This window comes from Rhamphochromis sp. 'chilingali', assembly GCF_963969265.1.
Source record: "Rhamphochromis sp. 'chilingali' genome assembly, chromosome: 12".
Classification (NCBI taxonomy): Eukaryota; Metazoa; Chordata; class Actinopteri; order Cichliformes; family Cichlidae; genus Rhamphochromis; species Rhamphochromis sp. 'chilingali'.
Window position 1 is genome coordinate 30969023 of NC_137939.1, and position 25115 is coordinate 30994137.

The 25115-nt window shown below is 38.8% G+C and overlaps 2 protein-coding genes across 3 annotated transcripts; one reads left to right on the forward strand and one right to left on the reverse strand.

The window, feature by feature from the left end:
• Window positions 1-20: 20 nt before the first annotated feature.
• LOC308407489 (lysophosphatidic acid receptor 6) lies at window positions 21-989 on the reverse strand (the record flags this gene model as incomplete). The annotated part of the gene is made up of 1 exon (XM_080899139.1): window positions 21-989. The coding sequence occupies one exon, from the start codon at window positions 987-989 to the stop codon at window positions 21-23; it is 969 nt and encodes a 322-aa protein (XP_080755265.1).
• A 2979-nt stretch (window positions 990-3968) lies between these two features.
• LOC308406893 (PHD and RING finger domain-containing protein 1-like) lies at window positions 3969-11317 on the forward strand. 2 transcript variants are annotated; one of them, XM_080898185.1, is made up of 7 exons: window positions 3969-4494; window positions 4942-5025; window positions 5101-5234; window positions 5362-5453; window positions 6799-6998; window positions 10202-10292; window positions 10393-11317. In XM_080898185.1, exons 1-7 carry the CDS (start codon window positions 4327-4329, stop codon window positions 10434-10436), a joined length of 813 nt encoding a protein of 270 aa, XP_080754311.1. In that variant the 5' UTR covers window positions 3969-4326; the 3' UTR covers window positions 10437-11317. The 2 variants fall into 2 exon arrangements, with proteins under 2 accessions (XP_080754311.1, XP_080754312.1); XM_080898186.1 differs by lacking the exons at window positions 10202-10292; window positions 10393-11317 and adding an exon at window positions 9787-10171.
• Window positions 11318-25115: the final 13798 nt, after the last annotated feature.

The following is a 25115-nucleotide window of genomic DNA, read 5'->3' on the forward strand; positions in this document are numbered from 1 at the left end:
GTGTGTTGTTGCCCCCGTCCTCAGTTCACTGCGATGGTATAAACCCCCCTCCTCCGGCTCACCGCTCCCCACAGCCATGTCATCTTTAATCGCTCCCAGTGGCAGTGGCTGGTGGTGACATAGTAGAGCACAGGGTCAAGACATGTGTTGAGGGTGATGAGCGCCATGGTGATCCGCCGGGCGTTGTAGATGGCTCTGCCAAAGGAGCAGTTTTGGATCATCTCCCAGCGGTAAAGGAGGTGCAGCAAGTACACAATGTGGTTAGGCAGGAAGCAGAGCAGCATGATAACTAGAATGGTGTAGATGACCCTCACAGCTTTTTGGGCTGTTCTAGTTCGGATCAGGGAAATGCGCTTCACGGCCAGCGGGTAACACACTAGGATGATTATGGTGGGCACCAAGGAGCCAAAGACGAGGCCCAGTATGCTGTATGGCCCCAGACGAGTGTCCCATTCTATCTTGGCGAAATTTTCAAAACAACTGAGGTTTTGAGAATTGTCTGAGTTGGTTTTCAGAGGCCCCATGAGTATGAAGACCAGGATGGCCACTCCGACAGCGCACCAGAGCACCACGCTCGCAATCAGAGCGCACCAGGGGCTCCGCATCCTCAGGTAATTGTGCGGGTGCACCGTGGCCATATAGCGGTCCACGCAGATACATGTCATGAAGCAGATACTCATGTAAATGTTGGCGTAGTAGAGAGTCCCTGTGAGGCGGCAGGTGAAGTCCCCGAACTGCCAGTTGTTCCTGTTTATGTGGTAGTGGATCCGAAAGGGAAGAACGCAAAGGATGATGATGTCCGCCACCGCCAGGTTGCTGATGTAGATACTGAAGGCCGTGCGGTGAGTGATCTTAAAGGTGAAGACGAAAAGGGCTGCCAGGTTACCCGGCAAACCCACAAGCAAGGCGAGGATGTAGACGGCCGGGAATAGATGATACTCGTACTCTTGCGTTTGGATGTTGCAGTCATCGTTTGTCACATTCATCATGGCAGGTTGGTATTTTTCTTGGTCATATCAAAAGAAGCGTAGGATGGTTCTCAAAAATGAAGCATCACAGTTTGTCTCCTGCAACACAAACACACACACATTTCCATTCAGAGTTTTTCCACTTTCAGTTCCACACAACAGCAAACACAAGCTGATCAGAAACATTTAAAGTAGATTCTGCTTTTAACACGTTGTTGTTGCTCCAGAAAACGCTTTCATCTGGTTTATTAAAACAAAGAGTAATTTAGGATTTTATACTTAACTTATTCAAGAAATTAACAAAAGTGAAGCATAACAAGGCAGAAAGTCACCGTCCACAAATTAAACCAATAAAGTAAATCATCTTCAATAATAAACGATGACAAAGTGTTCTTAGATGTTTAATAATTTTTACTTTTCTGCTGTAAAGTTTAAGAGAACAGAGATTTTTTTTACAATCTCGGCAGGTTTTGTGAAACATTTTCTAAAGTCTTTTTTTGATAGATAAATTACTAAAATTATGTATATATGTGGAATATTATCATTAATATATAAAATTGCTCACCAAGTCGTTTATGGACTCCGTTTGATATCCACATGCAGAAAATGCAGACCAAAAACGCGATGAAACCTCCTGTTTGTGCTGCTTCTCTCTGACTACAGAGGGTATGTAACATGCTGGTTTTTGCTCAGACAGTGTAGTTTCCTGTTTCAAAGAGACAGGCACAGGAAACCAAAGCATGACGGTCTACAGTGTACTTTTATCACCCACCCTCGTCAGTGTAAATGTATACAGCTTAACAGCTTGTGGTTATTTTTGATTGTATTTTTAATGTGTTAGCTTAGTACTGCATGTGTAAAACAAGCAGAACATTTTCGCGTCAGTCCAAAAGCATCATTTACATACTATAAAAATATACAAAGTGTTGCAGTGAATGGAAATTTGCTGTTCAGTCTTCCCCCACAATTTGACAACATTTCCATCAGGCTGGATGGAGTTTTTACATTCTTTGAGAGTTGCCATATTGGTGTTGTGGTTTTTCTTTTAATATTGCAAAACACACAAACATCTTTCACTTTCTCTCATATTGTACCTGAAGGCTTGCCATGCAGATAAAAATGTTTTTTAAATTTTACTTATTTGTACAACCTTTGGAATGGACGTTTCTGACAAATCAAACCATTCTACACACATCCATTCTAGCCTGTGTAGTAGTTTCAGTGTTAAATAGGTGAAACTGACTAAATGAAACTGCATCATTATACACCCAGTGACTCATGATGGTAAAGGAAAACGTGATTTAAATCATTCTTGCAAACTGTAAACTGAAAGCTCTCATTAACAAGGTTTGAGTAATCTGCAGTGTGCCCTGTAGTAAGAATGACATCTTTGCATCTTTATGTTGCAAGTTTATCTTGTTTTTCATTTCAGATGATTGCAGACTGTCTGTATCACAACAGGGTGCAAAAAGTGATAGAGCCTGTTGTTTTGGGTTTTTTTAAGGAAGTGAATATATGGTATAAGTGCTGCTATTCATATCATCTCTTTGTGTGAAGCACACATTTTTGTCTGCAGTCACCATAAGTGGGTGAAATATTAAAAACTAACTGTTCACACACTTCAGGGATCCAGCTTTACCCATTACTGGATAATTATATAGTACTTTTGTACTCTAATTGAGAACCCAGTTTTATGCCTAAGCTAATTTTCCAACATTCTGATACCCTCAGTCACACAAATGTATCGGGGGCAACTTGAGGTTCATAATCTTGCCCACTGATACATACTGCAGACTATAATTAGGAAAAATTCAGACTGAAATATAGTTTCTTTTTGTTATTATTAAACTGAAAGAGACAGCCAAGCCACTATACCCACCAAAGAGCACAGATGAAAACCCTAGAAGTTAGTCACAAAATGAAAGCTAGTCAGAAGGTGAAATGGCCCAAAGCTCCTCTTCACTGAGTAGGCATGAACAGACACAAACACAAAGCCAACACACTGTAAAGCAAAAGCTCTCCTTTCCATGACCTTAAGGACTCATAGCCCAATGACTGATTTGAGTCAGTTGTCAAAACACAGTAAAGAGAGTGCAAGGTAGTCCCACGTTTCTGTCTTGAAAAATAATGACTTCCAAAATACAGTTTTATTTTTCTGTCAGTTTAAAACATTGGGAGATGTATCAGAGGCAACTCAGGGTTCAGTATCTTGCCCACTGATGCATACTGCAGACCTCTTTGACTAATGTAGATGGTACTATTCATCATCTCTCCCCTCCATAACTCTGATCTGGTTCAGATCACCATCCCATCTCGGTGTCTCAGATCTTCTTCTTCTCTTTCTCTATCTGTCCCCTCTCCCCGTCTTGCCCGTCTTGCCACCATGGGGAGCAGGGCCTTCAGCTGCTCTGCTCCTTGACTCTGGAATTCCCTACCTCCTGATTTAAGAAATATTACTTCCTTCTCTCTCCTTAAGTCCAGACTCAAAACTCACTTGTTCAAAATAGCTTATCCCACATATCCTCCCCACACTGCTATTTTAAATTTGTTTTATGTCTTATGCTTTTATGATTGTGTAAACTGCTTGTTTTTATGTTGCTTTTATTATTCTGCTGTGTACATTGTCCTTGAGTGTTCTGAAAAGCACTTTCGAATAAAGTGTATTATTATTATTATTATTATTATTATTATTATTATTATTATTGTTGTTGTTGTTGTTGTTGTTTTATTATTATCATTATTATTATTATTACTCTTATAGGCGGGATTGAGCATGCTGTATGTTTCTGCAGGGTCAGCTGAATCAGTAGGGATTCAGAATATAACACAATATTTTCTACTAATGTTTCAAACTTCAGAGGGGCATTCACTGATCATTCCGGTTTTTCAATTACTATTTTTTTTATTTTGTAAAAGTTGGTTTCTAAGATAACTATCTCTTTACTACAGGAAGTGAAAGAGACCAAGCGCGATTAACCGCTCTTATTCTGAAAGAAAAGGACCGGATGTTTTCACGGGTAGCGGGGAACATGAAAATAGTTCAGTAGTAAAGAAGCTACAGATTTAATTTTACGGGCTAAATATAATTGATGTCCTGTCACACAAGTTAAGTAAAGAACGAATCACTTAATAATGAGGCTACACATATTTTGATATATATTTATATTAACGCGGCAGCAGGAAATGATAGTAGCGGCTAATGCTAGCTGACCTGCTGTTGTGGTCGATCAGTGACTCTTTGTAAGAAACCACTGAAATGGAGTTTGGTTATAACTGTTCCGTTTTAACGGTGTGTAAGCAGTAAGGTATTGCGGACATCAGTCATATTGATAGTAAAGGTTTCAACTGATACAAACAGATGGATAGATCCCCTGTGTTGAATACAGCTGGTGCAGAAAGCGAAGATTTGATGTGTGATTCAGTGAAATGCTACATTTGCCTGAATCCCTTTGAGAAGCAGACTGTGGGCTCTCTGGAGAACTGCCAGCACGTCTTTTGCCTTGAATGTATTCTCCAGTGGTCCCAGGTAAACTCCCCTCACCTTTCACAGATACTTTAAAGTCGTAAATGTTGTTTAACATTCTTTAAGAGCCATACCAGCTCATTTGATGGAAAATAGGAAATTTCGCTTGGGTAAAAGGGTGCATGCACAGCATAAAAACAATATAAACAAAAAGGCTTCTTCTGACACAGACTGAACATAATGTTAATGCGGTTAATCATTTTAACAATTTAAAGGTGAGAATTTTAGATTTGATTTATTTTTTTTATTGATAAAATAATTTTTGCAAATTGTTGTAAATGAAGTTCTATGCTGTTGGCCAAATATAAGTAATGTAATGTGTTGAGAATTGTGTTTTTTCCACTGTTTTCACTTTTTCCAAAGTGATAGTGAGTAGTTACAAACATATGTGAATGAAATTTTAAGACACTGCTGTGTTCACAGATTTCTTTTCTTTCTATTGATTTTCAGACAGCTAACACTTGCCCAGTGGATCGCATCAGTTTTACCTTAATCTACCAGAGACGGAGCCCTGGAGACGACGTTCAAAAAAAGGTTTGATGGAGGTGGCATATGGAAATCCAGCATTATATATGTGAACAGTGGGCTGAGGTATTTGTGCTTCCCCAGATCAAAGTGAGCGTACGAAAAAATGAAGATGGTGGTGATGAAGAGGAGGGGAGCAGTGCTGCGGTTATCTGTGAGGAATGTGGTCGTGGAGACCGGAGGCACCGGCTTCTGGTGTGCATACTCTGTGATTCAGGGTATGATTTCACATGTTTTGATTTGTCGTGATTCCACCCTGTGATGCTTTTTGAATAGCGCCACTCATGTTTTGCATGTGTCCCAGCTGGTGCTCATATGTACAGAACTACATTTTTTTCTTTCCAGTTATCATATGCACTGCTTGAGACCAACGTTAAACACGAGACCTGAAGGTGACTGGGTTTGTCCCGAGTGTGCAGTGACTGCTCATGTTACAGGTAAAAGTGTGTAGTTAAAGGTTCACGGCTAGAATAATGAGCCATTAAAAATGTTATGTTCCTTATATGCACTTACATGACATTTTACTAAGTTTAAACCAATAACTAGGCCTGTGCGATGTGATGAAATATATCGACTAACAATATTAAAACACTTATCTTTTCACTCTGTCGTTTATTTTGTGCTCAAAATAAAACTCAAATGTCAGAGCAGGCTTTTCCCAGCGGCACGCCATTTAATAAAGACTCAAGAAGATAACGAGATAGCGGCCATTACAACATATATTTATAAATGTATGTGTTGCGTTCCCCTAAAAAGGTCCAGGGGATGAAGGAGAGAGGCAGAATGGTTAAATTAAAGAGGTTTTTTAATGCTTCTATTAATAACTGAATTAAAAGAGATGGTCAAGCTGCTATCACCATTTAAAGAAACAAACCAAAACTCAGGTGTTGGTCAGTAAACTGAAAAGTAAGTAAAAAAGGATTAGTCACCAAACACGCACAGCTCACTAGCTGCAACCCAACATGGGTTTCTGACACTAGAGCTCACCTTTCTCTGGCTTTAAGTACTTCTAATTGCTGATGGGAGTCAGCTGTACAAAAAAAGTGGCACCTGAGGCAGGAGAGATGGCGGGACACACCCACACAAGGGCAATCTCTGTTGGAGACCCTGCTAGGGCCATAAAAATATGGTTTTGTGCATTGGTCATGTCGCACAGCCCTATCAATAGCAAACAAAATCAGCAACAGAAGAGAAGAGCAGCAAAGGTCAGTGTCAGTAATAAGAAATGTTAGTTTTTCCTCTCAAGAGGGCAAAAATGTACATCAGTACATTATGTTTATGATCCTGTTAATATCAATAGCTGTCAGTTTGAAATCAGATCTGGACCGGTACTCTCAGGAAGCACCAGTCACCAGGAGAAAATTACCCAGCTTGCTTGTTGCTGGAGGTTTAAGCTGTTGATAAGTGAAATTAATCCCAAAAATGTATACGGTGCTGCACCAAAAACCCCTTGCAATTGCTTTGGCCATTAGCAGATTGCATACACACAACTGAACTGTGGCTAAACGATGTATCATTCCTGCCAAAAAAAACAGCGACCAGTCATACACAGAAACAGCAGGTAAGACACCTGTTGTAAGTACAATGTAAAGCACCAAAAACTCAGGCATTATCACATGATGGCATTATCACATGGGTGTACTTACTTTATTTAAGTATAAATAAAGTATATAAATACTTTATTTATATAACACTTTTCTTAACAAAGTTAAAGTGTTTCAGCGTTCAGTGTTTCCTTTTTTTTAAAAGCACATTTATTTCTGTGAACTTGTTGCTGTACAGAAAGCTCCCTGACAGAGGAGGAGATCAGTGATGGAGAACTTACAGATCTCCTGGCTGAAGTGGAAGAAATTCCCTCTACCAGCAGTCGTCTTCGGCCCTCCTCCACAAATCGGCCCAGCAGCTCCACCGAACGGCGACGCAGCGCAAGAATCCAGAACAGAGGCGGCAGCAGGCCAAGCTATGGACCACAAACCTCCTGGGTGGGTTCAGTATTACGCAGACTGCTTCTATTCAAAGAACTGTTGTTGTTATTGATGAATTGGGAAAAACACAATTTTTCTTTGAGGTCAAACGTTTCTCACAATTTTTCATTTTTTGCTGCAGCACTCTCTTTGCAGCCAGTTTTACCCAGCAACCTCCAGCAACCATTCACCAGCTAATCAGGGAATGCATATTTTCCCTGGCAACAGGAGGAACCGGTTGCCAAGGGTCACCAACTGGTTCCTAGACCTGTGTGATTGAGGCTTAATGCAAATTACAAGCTAAATTGTAAATATCATGTATTGCAAAGATAAGAATCCTTTTTCTAAAAAAGTAAAGACATAGGCATCTTTTAAAGTGAGCTGAATATATTTCGTTTCCATTGTCCACTAGAGTTTGGCTTCCAGCACAAAGGAAGCACATTTTCTGTCACTATTACAGTGAAGAGAACGACATTCATCCTATAAACACTGAAGAAAAGATTCAGATAATTGAAGTCTTCATTAGGACTATTGTCTCACAAACAGTTCATCACAATTATTTAATAACAGTGCACTTTAAATAAGGACATATCTGAAGCATGTGACCCTTAAAACAGGATGTACTGATGCACACAAATCTAGCACCTAGACCCTGTTTAATGTGATGTTTTAGTTTTTCTTTGTGTGTTTGTGGATGGTTTGTTGTAAAGTTGAAGGACTCCAAAATAAAAGTAAGAGCAAAGGACACTTACTTAACTTAAGTTACCAGGTGTTAGACACTCAGGAAGAGAAGACCTCGATCGTGGTTTCTCTGATGTTAACAATCGTGCAGTGCATACTTGTTACTGTATGAGCAGCGCAGCGGTGTTTAACCACACTTTCTACTCTGCTCACTGTTTTTTTTCCTGAAGATATGCCACTAATGTTGGTGCATGAAGATGTTTCCACCTGTCAAGCATCTGCACACACGTCTATAGTAGGCCTGTTGGTGAAGAACAGGGCAGCTGCTGCTGGTCCTATCTAAACAAAAAAAAAAGTTTAGAGTAAGAAACTGTCATTCTTTTCCTTATTTTGTTCCTTTAAAAAACATTTTTAAATATAGATATTGTTGGAATACTGGATACTCATTTACAATAGTATGTACGAATATGCCTTATATCCCAAAAGTTCAAGCTTCAGAGTCCTGCAAATTGCTTTTTCTGCAATGCAAAAAAACCAAAAAACCAAAACAAATTAAGAAACCGAACAACAGGTCGTCATTTGAAGCACGAGTCAATGCAAGATTATGCATTCTAAAAGGAGAAGGGGGAAAACTTCTGCATATTTAAATGGAAAGATGTGCTTTTGTGGAGATGTATAGAATATGTTAACTGTTTCAGGGTATGGAGATGCAGATTCAGAATTTGTACTGACAATTTGTTTTGAAAAAACAAAACGAAATTACTTTGGCAGCCCCTGACTTGCAAAAGAAAATAAAAAAATGTGCAAGAGTACTGTAAGGCACAGTTTAGCAGTGCAGTTCACAACTGTACGTGCAGTTTAATGTTTTCCTTTGTTTTTGCTTGCTGCCAGCTTAGAGTAGAAAGGCGCTGTATAAGCCATTTACCATTTACGTCTTTCTCACATCATTGTTTCACAGTTTGCAGTGTAGTTGTTCAGTGATGTGATGCTATGGTACAGTTTCCTTGTAGGTTTAGTAGACCCAGAAGTATATGCATCAGTGGATATCTGTGTGATGAATTGCAACTCTTTTGGGCTGAGGCCTTGAACCTTTTTATAGAAATAATCACAAATTTGCACGTATCTATAAAAGTCCTGCTTGCCTTACCCTCTGACTGGAAACCTTTGATCACATCCTCCCATGCACCTGCTGATGTTCTTGCTGCCCTCCTTGGTAATTCCCAGCCTCATGTTATATGCTACAGTACTTCTAAATACTGCCAATTAATTTTTATTGCTGATGCACTTACTCAGTTTTAGAAAAACTGAGACCTGGTATTGGTGTAGGATTTAGTCTCTGCAATATCAACAAGCAAAAAGTAATATAAAAAAACCAAGAAAAAAGTAGATGTAGTCATTGCAGCGACATAATTCAGTATGAATTCAACAAATAAAGGCTGAAAACAGGATTCCAGCAATCAGACATGGAGAACAAGCTCATTGTCGTCGTCTGTGGGCAGGCTGAGGACTATGATTCAACTTTGAATGGGCTTAGAGGAGAGTAAATATGTCAGCTATCGGGTGCACTTTTCCTCCTCTCACTAACTTTTGCGTGACACTATTTGTGGGTTTTCCCAAAAGTAACTAGTAAGTAGGTTCCCCAAGTCAAGCTAGTTAAGTCAGCTGAGCCCCAGAAGCTCTGGCTTCAGGCTGCTCTACATGTTCTGAAAAAGCCCCTGTCACCCTGCTGTCAAAACCTTCTGTTGACAGCCAATCACAAGAAATCTGGCTTAAAGAGAGGTTGGCCTTAAAGGGGGAGGAGCTGAAACCGCTTTTTTAGACAAAGGATGAACTGAAGCTCAGGACATCATAAATAAGTTTGTGCACTGTGATCCTTGAACTCAAGTAGAGGAAAAACATGTGGAGCTGAAATTGAGCTTAAATGTTTCCATATCTTTTTTGTCACATATCTTAAAACCATAAAACAAACTGAAAACAATACAAAATACCAAAGATTATTCTGCTTGGGTAACTCGATCGCCCTCGGCAGCGAGTCCACGATTCGACTCCCAGCTGGCCTGACTGTTTACTGCGTGGGATTGCCTCCATTTTTTCTCTACATTTTTATTTTGTCTCTTCTTCTCAGCTGCGCCGCTTTGGCATCTTCACAGCAGATCATCTGCATGTCTGCTGTCACTACATCCATGAAGCTTCTTCGTGATCTTCCCCTTCATCTCTTTCCTGGCTGCTCCATAGTCAACATCCTTTGTCCAGTATATCCACTATCCCTCTTTTGCACATTTTCATATGCAAAAATAAAAATAAAATATTAAAAAGAATTAATGTGCTATAAAACATTTCATGGTGCATGACTTCAATTAAGACATTGTTTTAAACATTCATGCATCAGAGAGGAGGATGTCAGACTGTGCTGTTTTTTTCAAAGATGGATTTGGCAAAAAAAAAAAAAAATGCATTCATGTAATTATAAGTTGCCACATCATAAATTAATCTTCCCATGAAGCTGTTCTTGAACTCTGTAAATGTTTCTTATTTTTCAGCATGTACCAAAATATCTGCTGAGGGCATCAAAGCCTCCAGTCCCAACTGATAAAGCTCATAATCAGAGTGAAAGCAGCCATACTTCAGTCAGTAAGTAAACAACTGTCAGTGCTGTGGTGCTGTGATGCTGAGATGCGAAGACTCACATTTTCACATTTGCTTGTATAACGCATGTGAATGTATGTTTCAGAGATAAAGAGAAGAAAGAAGGGGAGGAGGAAACGTGCAGCCTAAACTCTGCATTGCTGACAAGTGAAAGAAGAAAAGTCGCTCCGTCTCACCTGATCAGAATCAGCTTTTAGTACAGTAATGAGGTCGTGTAAAATTCATACTATGAATACTGTATTTGTGACCCCTCGTAATTTTCCAAGTACAAGAAATAACCACATGAATGCTTCAAGACCATATCCGCTTTATACCCTCTCTAAGTGTCACAATTTAATGTTCAAATCTGTATAATTTATCTCTAGCTCTACGACAAACTCTGAGTAGCTGGATCATGGGATATGTCATAGTTTAAATAGCAAAACTGCACCAGTCTATGATCTAGAGCAGGGGTGGGCAATTCATTTTCCCAAATTGCCACGTAGAAAACTCGGATTTTTGTGGAGGGTTGCACCAATGAGCTGAAATCAATTCTGCTCAATATTAATTTCATCTTTTTATAAACTGCTACAAGTAAAGAGTAGATGTTACAGTTAGGTCCTAATTGTGCCCCCTTGAAGAAATGAATTGATACCTCACATGTGAAGAAACAAAAACAAGCACTAGAATCCTGTTTGAAGCTATTATCTTCTTCAGTCATGGGTTACCACAAATGCAGCTTAACGCTGTGAAATGAAGAAAGAGCCTCAGTCGTAACATTACATCGATCAGACAGCTTTAGGTCCTGAAGACGTTTCTCAAAATCTAGAAGAGTCTGGATCCAGAGTGTGGATATCGCCATTAAAGACCCAGGTGCTACAAGTGACCACAAGGTGGCAGCATTGTATTTGCTGAGATACAGTTCAAGCGCAAGAGGCTACAGTTTTGGTACAGCCCAGGCGGTTCAACTTTCAGGGAAGCTGTTTTCTATACAGTTTTTTAAAACCACCAAACTTTCAATAAATGTTTTTCATTATCTGTTGTTTTTTGGTTTTGTTTTTCAACATTATTGAAAACGTATTTTTCCATTTGGAAATTTACCAAATCTCCAAAAAGTTGATTCTGTTCATCTGGACGTCGCGTTTTGTGGGAGAAACGTTTCGTCACTCATCCAAGTGACTTCTTCAGTCTCAGCTGACTGCAGGTTTCCCCAATCTTATAAACAGTACATTTGCATAATGACTGAAACCAGCCCACTGAAGGAGCAATGGGCTGGGGGGTCAGTTCCTTAATCTTAATTATGCAAATTCTCACTGGTTATAAGATTTGGCGAAACCTGCAGTCAGCTGAGACTGAAGAAGTCACTTGGATGAGTGACGAAACGTTTCTCCCACAAAACCCTACGTCCAGATGAACAGAATCAACTTTTTGGAGATTTACTTTCCTGGATGATTGAGAATGCATCAAGACGATACAATTACCATATAACATTGAGCAATGACAAAAATCTAACTCTCTGTTGGAGAAATATTATGTTAATGTTTTTTAGATTGTTCTAAATTATGAGTGGGGCAAATAATATTTGCTTATAGCTCTTGTGTGGTAGACAACGATGCCCCAAGTTTGTGACCCCAGCAAACCACAGTAGCCATTATCCACAAATGGAGAAAACTTGGAGCGGCAGTGAACCTTCTCATGAGCGGCCGACCTTCCAAAATTACTTGTCCATGAGGTCATAAAAGAAACCGGAACAACAACTAAAGAACTGCAGACCTCGCTCACCTCATTTAAGGTCAAAGTTCATTATTCAACAATAAGAAAGCTGCTGAACAAAAATGGCATCCATAGGAGAGTAGTGAAAATTACTGCTGATCAAAAAGAGCATAAAGGCTCATCGTATGCCAAAAAACATCCTGATGATTCCCAAGACATAGGAAAATATTCTGTGGACTGAAAAGTTAACACTAACACATGATTTAATAAAAATGTCATAGCAACAGTCAAACATGTGTAGTGTGATGGTCTGGGGTTGCTTCATGGCTTCAGGACGGCAGTTCTTGTTACAAGAGTGGCGACAAATTATTAGATTTAGGAGAAAATTACTTTTTTAGATACAGCCAGGTAGCTTTTGTTTGATGATCTGCACATGGAAGTGTGACAAATGTGTGAAAAAAATCCCCTAAGAAATCAGGAAGAGGGCAAATATTTTACAGGGCACTTCATAACCACAGAAAAACTGTGCAAACCTTTTGAGGTAAAGTTTACAAAAAAATTCAACAGATATCAGCTCTTTGCCTCTGTGTCTTCTCTAAAGACATAATCAGTCCGAGTTAAATACCAGACAGAGCTGTAACTCTACAAACACACCCATGGATTAATATGTAACCCACAGTTATGCTAAAAATAAAATATTTCCTCACTTTTCTTTCACCAGCTTTTAAGCTCAAAGGAAACCAGTTTTACAGCAGCAGTGAGGCAACAATGCCCCCTTGTGGTTATGAAGTTACATGACATCCCAAGATTTTTACAATTCACTGAGAGGGTAACCTTTATGTAGTGGTCCTGACAGTTCACTTAATCATGGTGCTGAAGGAGAAATCATGGGATATTAAAGGTCAGTGGGATTCTTCTGGTCACTGTGAATCTCTAATTAAATAAATAAATTAGTCCCCAATGGTCGAGCTTGACTCACGATGTCAAGCAAAAGCCAATGGTTTAATGATTTAAGACAAAATATTATGCTTTTCCTTATTTCCTGTCATATATTGTTTATTGCAAATATGAGGTCAGTGGGTGTACAAGTAATCTCCATGACTCCTTCAGTGGTGGTGTCTGCAGGTTTCATGTGTCTGACGCAACAACTCTGTGAACTGAAAAACTTTGAAGCCAGTCTCTGGGAGTCTAAAATATCTGAAATTCACATCAAAGTGTCAATCTGGGAGCAGACATAGCAGCTCAGTGTTTGAACTGTTATGTCTTATGATAGATGTATGTGAGTTTGCACTTATGAATGCCATTAGTCCTTTTTTTCTTTTAAACCTACTCTTAGATTTGCGGGACGTCACTAAGAGTGGATCCCATTTAAGGCACGCAGCTCTCACTGTGAAAAAAGAGGCTCCACCCACTTTCTGTACCAACCTTCTGTTTGCAAGGAACAGCCAATCAGAGGAAAGCTGGCTTCGATTGATTACCTGAAACCACTTGTCTTAGACCTGAACTCACGGGCTGTTTTAAAGCTAATGTATGTAAATTTAAATCATTCAACACATCCGAGGTTTAGTTTTTTTTTCTTAATTGACCTGGAAAAAAAAGCACAATTTTAATTTCATTTTATATTTGCTATTCTGTTTTCACTACATTTAGTAAGCTATTACATAAATTGTGCTTTTTTTTCCTTTCTTGCATTTATTATTACTCAAAGTTTGTATTTAAATTCATATTATGGTTCATTTTTAACTACTGTGACAAAGGAATTACCTGACTTTTGGATAAATAAAGTGCATCTTGTCTGCTCTTAAGAGCACCTCATGGGCACATCAGTCAGGTGGACCTCAGCCAGCAGAGGTGTTGGAGAGTCAGAGGCTCAGACTTCAATAGCAAGAATTTCCTCTGATCATGTCTCATCCCGCCTCCCTCAGTAGCGCCAAGCCATCACCTAGCAACACCAGCCTCCCTGTCTCCTCAAAATCTTGCAGACACACTCACACCCATGTGGTCATTTGATATTAAATCCATCCTTTGATGTCCTCAGAGCAGAATACGTGAAAACAGTCACAGAGATGGAAGAAAAAAAATAAATCATTCCACTAACATAACCTGCTTAGCCATCCCTTTACTTCATTCCACTGTGACGATATCAGAGTGAAGTTATTAGAGCTCATGTATCCGTGTTCGTTTGATCCGTGTGTGTGTGAGTGTGTGTGTTCAAAGGCCGGGGACTTATATGAGCCTGCAGCATTTCTTGCCCTACTTTCCCCCCCAAAACAACGAGCAGGGAAAAACAAAAACATTGTTCAGGCGTGTTTGCTGAGCAGAACTGATGAAATGGGCAAAATATACTGACCGAGATGTCATGAGGTGTGTTAGACAAAATGTACACAGAAAAGCACTCATTTTGTTTGTTTGTATAACCTTACTTAGATAAGCACCTTTGGCTCGTTGGGGAGCAGCTACATGCATTATTCATGAAACAGTTTTCTTAAAAGGTAACAAAATCCAACTAGCAGCGCCTCTAAAGCTCTCATAACATCAAATCCATATTCATACATTTTATTCTAAATATCTAGGCTAAGACATCCTTGGAGATGTAGTATTTCTTCATTATCTTCTGGGTCTACCCTCAGGTATCTGACCATTTGGAAGGATCAAGTTCCAATGGAAAGCAACCAAGAGGCATGAACTGACAGTGTTCAGCAAAAAGGAGAAATAACTCTGCTCGTCATAGAGTCTCTTAGGGCCACCCTGAAGAGGAAGCTTATTTTGGCGCTTGGTGTCTGCATTCTTTCTCCCAAAGCTCGTGACTATATGAGTGTTGGAACAAGGACGGCAGCTGGAAAGCTTTGCCTTCCGCTTTACTGCTGACGCTGCACTTATCCACACATCAATGTCACTTTACTTGTGAACAAGACCCGGAGATATTTGACCTCCTTTATTTTGCACAGCAACTCAATTCAGACCATGGAAATGTAGTTAGAGACTTGGAGAACCTTCTATTTGACTGCCTTGAGGGACCACCATGGTTGTGTGTTTGTCTTACACAGAGCTTTGCAGGAGCAAAGATGGGGTCAAAACGTGGCAGCGGCAGCTGACTGTGGCACTTAGAGGACAGCCCTCAATCATTTTTGGTGCATGCTGTGGTTTGAGGATGATGCCAAGACCTGCATTGGCTGTTTGCAGTGATACCACAAACTCCCGCAGCAGCTGTCTCTGTTTTGGGGAGATGTCATGACCAGCTAGTGCTGTTTGGGGCGATGCCATGATCTGTTGCTGCAGCTGCCTCTGTCCAGAATTGATGCCCAACCTGCCACAGCTATTTGGTGATAATACTACAACCTACTGGTGTTTGGAGGTGATGCAATGACCCACCACAGTAGCTGTCTCTGTTAGAGGGAAATGCCACAATCTCTTGCAGCAGTGGCCTCTGTCTGGAGATGATGCCCAAACTGACACAGCACTTTGTCTTGAGATGATGCCACTACCTACCGTAGGTATTTGGTGATAAATCCACAAACTTATGCAGCTGGTTGGAAGTGATGTCATGACCTACAAATGCAGTTTCCGCTTTTTGAGGTCTGGAGGAGATGTCACAACCCACTACAGCTCTTGCGAGGTGAGGCACTGACCACCTGAGCAGAGGTATGGTGCTATTTAATTATGTTTTGTAGACCATTGTGTACATGTTGCAGCTGTGTGCTGTGATAAGCCAGCATGTCTTTAGTCCTGTCATCCTTTTCTCACCCCAACAGGTCGTGGCAGATGGCCCCACCCCTCCCTGAGCCTGGTTCTGCTGGAGGTTTCTTCCTGTTAAAAGGGAGTTTTTACTTCCCACTGTCGCCAAAGTGCTTGCTCATAGGGGGTCATATGATTTTTAGGTTGTTCCCTGTATGTATTACTGTAGGGTCAACCTTGTAGGGTTCTAAATCTTCTTTATAGATTAAGAACTTCTTTATTCCTGGAAATGTGTGAAGTTTTAAATAGATTTTAAGGATTTATTGTTCCTCATTTTAGTTTGCATGAGAGTGTACCTATAAAGCAATTTGGTCTAACGTCTGTTGTTTTAAAATTTGCTACTTAAAACAGAACCTGAAACTTGAAACCTACTGTTGAAATCACTGAAAACTGTCCACTTCATCCATTATCTGAGCTTCATGCTGCTTCATCCCCTTCCCAAGTAAAACATGTGGAACCACATCAAAGCAAGTCTTTAAAAGTGTCTTTTAAGAGGTGATTTAAAGGAGTTTATTTAATTTCCAAGCCTAATCTCCTCGGGCAGTTTGTTTAAAAGTGAAGGGTCTCTGATAGCAAAAACATGGTCTTGACTTTTGCCAGAAGGGCCTAAATGTGACACTGTCTCCAAAAATCAGTTTGCAGCTGAGCTGCTGCTTTCTGAACCAGATGGAGGAGAGAGAGATTTTTCATTCATGCCAAAGACGAGGGAGCTGCTATAATTAGGTCTTGAGAAAATAAATGTTGGAATGACTTTCTCTAGTTTTGAGTTTGAAAACATTGGTTTTATTAATGTATTTATTGTGGTTCAAAGTTAACCAAATTGAACTCCTGTGTTTTTGGCAATGAGCTTTGCATTAGTAGACAAGGGGCCAAGAGAACTCTCAGTGATATTAATACGGTTTGTGGGATTGAACAATAGGATTTCTGATTTTATGCTGATAAGTTGAAGAAAGTTTAGTGGCATACAGCAATTCAAAATCAAAAGGACACTTTAAAACAGCGGCTAGGCTTTGAGGCTTTTAATAACATAATTTCTGTAATACTGCCTCTGTAGAGCACCACAGTGGATCTCAGCAATCAAGACTTTTAGCTTTAATTCAATGATTCTACACAAGTCTAGCACAAGAAAAAATGTTCACCTCTGGATTTAAAATAAGACTGTTGATTCTATGATCAGATGACCAAGTTGCCTCTCAGCTGGCTTTGGGGTGAAGTAAGGTGTAGGGACAGATTGTTGGCCCATCATAGGACCAACGTAGAGAGACATAACTGTGCATGTGCACATCTTATTAACATGATTTGCATGTCTTCGTATTGTGGTAGGAAACAGGAAGACCTGAAGAGGAACCATATGGGCACAGGGAAAACATGAAATGGCTACCTAGTGACCCAAGCTCTAGTGCAATAATTATTTTTTCTAAAGAGGTCAGCTTTTCTGCTGAGATGACGTATATGACAGTGTTTGACCCGTGTGACTCTGGATGACCCAGTCCCTGATGGCCTCATACTTTGTGGTGATGATGTGGATTGCTCGGAATACCTGACTTAAGTCCAGCTGACTCAGTGAAACAGACTTCCTGAAGAGTATTTTCCTTTGTTTAAAGTTCCATCCCTGACCCAACACTCACCTTCTCCTTTTGTAATGATATCCTGTCACTCTCTCCCTCACGGGGAATCACTGACAGGAACAACAGACTGCAGTAGATGAAAAGCTGCAGAACTAAAGGGCTTTGCACTGTAAAGCCTGCGATTCCTTAAGCAATTAGGCTTACCCTAAGACAATTAACATGCAATAGAACCAAGGTCAAATCGTCTAATTACTCACTGAAACTCTGTTTTTGAGTATGCTATGATCTTAAAGGTACTTTTTGTAATCGCCCTCTGCAAAACGCCACTCAAACCTTCACCAGCAGAAGGCAGTGTTTTACCAGTGGGTGTATTTAACTGTTTCCAGGTGTTTGCTGCTGTTCTTTTAACTTCTAATATTTAATTTTGAACCTATACCCAAACTGCTCTTAATCATGTATGTGGTTAAATAAAGGTTACTTTGACTCACTGCACCATCTTATGATATATATTGGTATTACAGGAATGTACCACCCCATTTCAACTTTGGTTATATCACCCCAACTGGTCACAGCAGATGGTTCTGCCTGAGCCGGAGGTTTCTTCCTGTTAAAAGGGAGTTTTTCCTTCCCACTGTTGCCAAAGTGCTTGCTCATTGGTGGTCATATAATTGGTGGGTTTTTCTCTGTATCTATTATTGTAGGATCTACTGTACAATATAAAGCGCATTGAGGTGACTGTTGTTGTGATTTGGCACTATATAAATAAAATTGAATTGAATTGAATACAAAAGTGATCCCCTTAGAGTGATTTTTAGTTTTAGTGTCCTTATTTTCTGTTACTAGTCAGCTAACATAAACTAATATAAGTCTACTGACCACAACCAACCCACGATGTCATGTTCTGTCCTGACAGAAGATGGAGCTAAACATGTTCTTAAAACTTTAATTTTAAGCACTTATTTCCTAAATCCAGCAACATGAACAGTATCACATCCATATCAGTTTTTGAGAGCTGAGCTCCGTGGTGTAAATTAGTCATTAGTACATTCAGTTCAATTCAGTTTTGTTTATATAGCGCCAAATCACAACAAAAGTCACCTCAAGGCACTTTGTATTGTAAGGTAGACCCTACAATAATACATACAGAGAATAACCCAAAAATCATATGACCCCTAATGAGCAAGCACTTTTGCGACAGTGGGAAGGAAAAACTCCTTTTTGACAGGAAGAAACCTCCGGCAGAACCAGGCTCAGAGAGGGGCGGGGCCATCTGCCTGACCAGTTGGGGTGAGAGAAGGAAGACAGGATAAAGACATGCTGTGGAAGAGAGTCAGAGATTAGTAATGTAGTTTTTCATGTCCACTTTAAAACAATTCATAAACATCTTTTTATGTAGAGAGTCTTACCGATTTTTTTAATCGGTCTTGTGATAGCTTTAGTTCATTTTTAATGTTCTCTGGAGTATGTTAAGAAACATCAACGAATCAAGTGACTAATTCGCATCCCCCTACAACTGGTTTACAGAAGTAGCATGAAGTTAAATCTAAACAGAGTCTAGAGAAACTAGAACTATGAACTAAGCAGTCCCAACAGAAAGCTCAAAATGACCCAACAAAAGCTGTAGACCATGCCGTGAATAGGAATAAGACTAAATTTAAAGTGGCCTTTAAGTACAGAAACATCACAATGTAATCAGGGTTTATCTTGAACATTGTTGGACTTCATTGTATTTTATATCTATTCATATTTAGTATCTATATTTGCCCAATGTGCTGCATTGAAGAGTGTCGTAGACGAATCTTTGGCTTTGTCCTGTTCGTGTCCACAAATTTGTAATATAATTCTTGAGTGGGTTGTAAATGATCCACATTTATAGGTCATCGTGAACTTAATAGAGAACAGTCTAAATATAAAGAAAATTCAGAATATCTTCCGTGGTATTTTACCTGAACAACAGCGATGGATTTGAACACATGCAGGGAGGTGTCTCACAGCTAGAGGTGACAGAGAGAAGCACTCGGGATGAGATGTCAAGTTCCCGGGTTAATGTGCATTGGCAGGACTGTTAAATAAGTCAGCAGTGATCTCAGAGTGACTGTAAACAGCTTCTGGCAAAGAGCACCTCAAACTCACAAAGGTCATATGTCACATATCTGCCTTCCCTGTAAGTTCAGTGCTCACTGGGACATAACAACTGTATATATGAAATCACCTGTCAAGTCAGATAAAAACATGCCTAAAAGGTTTTGCTGACATTGCGTTAAATGAGACTTAAGAGGGTTGTATTTTCCTCCAAGGTTTTAGTCTCACAGCTTTATTAAAAGCTCGATCCTGAGCGTTAACACAATCTATGTCTGTGCTCATCTGATGACAACACTAAAAAAATGCCACGATAATTCACAATACATACGATGACTTACGGAAAGGTCAAAAATACAGCAGAACTCACCACCACAATAACATGTTTTACAATTCAGCTGCTGATTGGCTCTCTGGGTAATATTTCAGGGGCAGCCACTGATTTTTTTTTTATCATATTTTCTGGCTTTTTTTCAACATACAAATGTAAGCATACTATCAATCTTTATGTCTAATTTGAAGAAAATGTCGACATTTTGCCTAAAATATCAAACTGCAAAATTTCAGTTTTAACCTCTTTCTTTTTACGCTGGATAAAGAAGCCAGATGACAGTAACACACAAATACTGTATTATACATCATGCCAGTACGCAATTAGTATGAGCACAGCATTTCTAGTGCAAGATTAAAATGAATTTAAAAATTTAAGTAAGTGCGCTGAGAAGATATGCATGCATAATACAAAACATCCATGCGGCATTTGTACATGTCTCATCTGTAGTGTTACAAGCTGTGTGCTCAGCAGAGAGACTCTCTCCAGCAGACCAAAAAAGGGGAGAAAAAGTAGGTCAGCATCCCAGAGACCCACATGTCTCTCCTGGAGATGCCGCAGTGGTGCTTATGTCTGCAAAGAGCGAGTCTGCGATGGAAGCAAAAATGGGAGCCGACGGCTCCCTGCCTCCCTGCACAGAGGCAGGACTCATCCCTGCTCCTGGTACATGCCACACAGAGTTGGCAACGGGAGATGAAACATGAAGAGTCTACTACTGATATGATGGCTTGTAATCTGCCCATAAATCTCATCATCCAAATCATAAAAGAAGAGTTTGACATTTTGGAAAATGCACTTATCTTAGATTAAGGTCAATACCACTTTCATAACTCTAATTAAAATATAAAGGTACAGCCATTGAAAGCTCACCGCTGCGGGCATCCTGGTGTTGTCCCTGCTCATTTTATCTGGGGCTAACAAGACCTGTGGAAAATAATGGTTAGAACCATGTAGTTTCAGTGGGACAGAAAAAAACATGAAGAGAGTCACGTCTGATGAAAATAGCTTGGACAACTGCGGGGCAAAATTTGGTGCCTTTGCCCTATTTTAAAGGTTTTAGAGGTTTTATTGCTCTTGTTTTTTGGGTTATGAAGGTTTCATAAGATTATAGCTTATTCAGATCGGTTTGGTTGCTGTTTCAACAGTACTTGGCCACAGTTTTTCAGCTGTCAGTCACACACCAACAACAACAACAGCAACAGGACTCCGTGTTCAATCTTCTTAAATGCAGGTGAGGCGTAATTGTTGATGCCGCTCAGGTGTGTCAGCCTCCCCACAGTGGCGCCACAGACCACGCCCTGCCACATGCAGATCCTAACATCGAGATGTGTCACCACTTTGCCAAGGTCTGACCAAAAAGTTAGGCCAAAATCAACACCTTTAAGGACAACTAAATTTGTGCCAAGTACTTTCCGTAGTAAAGCTTTACAGTGAGAACAAGACTGAGCTATCTGGCCCAGACAAGAAGCATGCTTGGAGGAATAATGTTGGAGGTTTCAAACCTAAGGACACTTTACCAGCTGTCAGACATGGTGGCAGTAGCATCATGCTCTTGGCATACTTTGATGCCAGTGGTACTGGTGCATTGCACAAAGAAATAATGATGAGAAAATATGATGACAAATTCTTCAACTCTATATAAAACAGGGACATAAGCAACATTTCTGCACAGTCACTATGTTAGAGTTTCTTTGGAACCTGAAGTCACTATATTTATATAAAAACAGTGGTGTGCTAAGTCAGCTAATGTTAGCGTGCTTGGTTAGCAAACTGTCAGTTCTGAAGACCATGCCATTATCACTTTTACTGATTTCTATTCGTTTTTTCCCCTTTAATATGAATTCATTTTTAATTCAGGACAGCTTCTGACCAAGTTAGCATGCTAACTAAAACAATATATAAATATTTAAGATAATATCACTGTGCTCATTGCTAAAGTTCAGTGAGTGAGGATAAATTTGTTAATTAGCATATGCGAAATTAGCCTTTGATTTTGAGGTTGCACCATAAGAAGATGTCTAAGTTGTTTAATATCTAAAATTAGAATTAAGTACTGATAGGTATTGAGCTTTAGTGTAAAGATATAGAAAACAGTCTCCCAACCACTGTTTCAATACAAGGTTATATCTTAGAAAACATGGTTTGCTAACATAAACGTCCTAGCATGTTAATATTTAGCAGGTAGTCACAATTAATGTCCAATGTAGGTTAGTATTCTATAGATAATCTAAATAAGTTTGTCTTGATGATGGTAGTAGATGTATGGATGTTTGTTTCTACTACTTAAAAAAGGTACTGAAAATCTCAAAATCTCTGCTAGTTTATGTCAAAATTTTAACTTGCCATGTATCTTTAATTTTTGAGTTACTTCTCAGTAAGTTGAAATTTTTGGGTACCTAATCAAATATTTCACCAATGGACAACAAAATAAATAAATAAATACATTCTTTAGTGGTGTACATTTACTCATACTACCTAGCTAATGAGCTAAAACACTAAGAAACCAAAGAAGATAACTTAGCCTCGAGTGCAACACACAATTGTGGTTGCACTTGGTTGCACAAAAGTATATGTACTAAACATGAAAAAGCTTTAAAAAATGTAAATATAAAAACTTAGAGTCTGAGTTATCATGGTCATCATAATGTTCATTATTTAATTTATTGTATAAGCTATTGTAAAATACACAACAAATTTAAAATTGAATCTAATAATGGTGCAGCGTGAACATTTTAATTAATTTCAGTGATGAACCTTAACAAAATCTGAACTTCATGGTGGCACTAAGAGAGAAACCAACCAACTGCTACCATCTAGGTGCATTTTTGATTCCCATACAAAATCCCTCATACGTGCTCAGTTTGTTTTCTGTGTTTGACCTTAAGGAAACTGAGCTGAGGCTAAGCACCTGCTGCTATTACTTAATATTTAATAACATTTAATAGGGATATCCTCTCATCCAGCTAGTACAGAACTTTAATAAGCATATTTTCCTAAATTTGTACTTATTACTTCATCACACTTTTTCAAAGGAAAGCCTGTGCTCATATGCATCACCTACCAAGATCGTGTGATGTTATAATAAAACCCAGAACAGTCTAGAAAATATGTGTGCTACCAAGTTTGCTGTTAAGTTTCTCCAGCAGTCTGCATTTTGGGATCAGCCAACTGCTGACTCAACAGCTTCAGAAGGAGGGGAGTGCTTTGATCTCAGATTAGTAAAAGGAGCTCGGGGGTAAGGCAAAGACTGAGAAAACTGAGACAAAGTTGATGAGGACTTTCGTGAACCATGAAATCTTCTTTACTCAAGCTGAAGTAGAAGATAAAATCAATAATCATATTCATAAGCATGATGGACGAAGTAAGCTTTACATAAAAAGTAAAAATTCAAAATTTACAAGGCAAAAGAAACAACAACAATGCCATGTTCAAAGGCACTCAAATCACCTTTCTTCCCCATTCTGATGCTCAGTTCAGACCTCAGCAGGTCATCTTGACTATGTCTACATGGCTAAATGCATGTTCCTGCTATGTGACGTGCAGCTAAATGTCCTTTTAGATATCTATTTTTTAAAATATTGGACAAACTAGTTTTTTTAATCTATTTTTTAAATTTATTTATTTTATTTTATTTTCAGTTGTTACAGACGGGACAGACATGACGGGGGGAGGGAGGGAAACAAAGACAGCGGGGAAGAGGAATAGTGATGAAGGGCAAAGAAAAAAAAAGGGGGGGGGCAAAAAAAATACATATTTTTATAGATATCACCTGGATCACCTGTTGAGATGACCACGAATATCTTTAAAACTGTGGTACCAGTCCAATGATGAGAAAAATTTGAGGTAAAAGTTCATTCAATTAATTACTTGTCTTACTAAACAAAAAGTCAAAGAGTCACCAGTCAGTGTGGGGAATGTGACTATTGTTACATCTTTACATAGTTTTTATAGAGCAGATTTTCCACAAGATAAATGGAAACACATGCTTCTAGCTGGAAAGTCAAGGACCATCATATATATATGTATATATATATATATATATATTCTTTGTTTGGGGGTGGGGGGCGGGGGCTTCATGCATGTGATTTACTCAATCAATAAAAATGGTAATGTCATGATTATAACACATGAATAGGCAGTGGACTGCCAAAAGCAGTAGGATTCTTTATATGGAGAATATAAATGTCTGTTCTGAAGTTCATGGCAATGCATACAGTAGTATTTCATTCTGAACCAAAGTGCTTGAAGACCAGCCAATGAAAGTATTAAATATTTTTCAAAGGCTGATGTCTCTGTCATTCCTGCTAAAAGATGATGCCATTTCTTCCCAAGAGTGAGATCATCTCCATTCATGGCCTGAGCGGCAGCCTTTTTAAAGCCAGGATAGGAGGAACAATGGTGCTTAGTGAAAACCTGCAGAGAAATCCCAAACAGGCGCTCTTTCTCCAAGCTTTCCCATTTCCTGTGCATTTATAATAGGCTTGCTTAGGAAGTGGAAGTACTTAACAGAGAGTCATTTAAGAGCTGCATGGGAAAAACGAAGTTGTGGGATACAGGATTAAAGGCCATTGTAAAGTGCTCTTTTGAATTTACATGATATAGATTTTGCAGCTTTGACAAAATATGATTAGTTGATATGAAAACAAACCATAATTCATCAAAAGTGTGGAAGTTAAGAGAAATTATAACCAAACCTACTGTGGGCGTTTGCTTATTCACCATCTGCTCACCAGAGAATATAAAAATACTTTCATCCCAATTCTCTGATGAATATACATATAACACAGGACTATCAGTTTTTAAAAAATCTTCTTTTATTTTTATTTATTGCACTGGCCACAAGACTTTACATTCCATTGCACTGTAATATCCACTGTAATGTCATCTAACATTTGCTGTGCACTTTTTCTGCACTACAGTTAGTAACGCAGATATGTTCTGTTTTATTTTCCTTTATTATTTAATGATCTATTTTACTTCACTATGTATGTTTTTTATTTTTAGTTTATGTTATTTATATTTTTTACTTACTGAGCTCTTTATTACCATCATTATTATCATCATCATCATTATTATTATTATTATTATTATTATGTATTTTTAACTTATGTTTATCTTTATCATATTTTCTTTAGATTTGAATTACTGAACTCCTGTTTGAATACATTTTACTTTATATTTGTAATTATTTAATTAAAGATTGTTTTTAAAAAATTAACTCCTTTCTTTTTTGTAATTGTTTTAATTTTTTTAAGCTATTTTGTTTTCTCATGTTCTATTTTGCTTTATTTAAGCTAGTTTTGTTAGATAGTGTTTAAAAGTATCCCAACATTTGGGATTTTGTGGAAATTTAAGAACTGGATTAAGATGAACATTATCATTGTTATTAGGTACTACAGTTAC

Excerpts from the sequence above, each read along its gene's own strand:
- LOC308406893 (XM_080898185.1), top strand. The coding sequence starts at position 4,327 with ATGGATAGATCCCCTGTGTTGAATACAGCTGGTGCAGAAAGCGAAGAT. Across the intron at positions 5,454-6,798 it reads AGTGACTGCTCATGTTACAG|AAAGCTCCCTGACAGAGGAG; the intron begins GTAAAAGTGTGT and ends GTTGCTGTACAG. Across the intron at positions 6,999-10,201 it reads ATGGACCACAAACCTCCTGG|CATGTACCAAAATATCTGCT; the intron begins GTGGGTTCAGTA and ends CTTATTTTTCAG.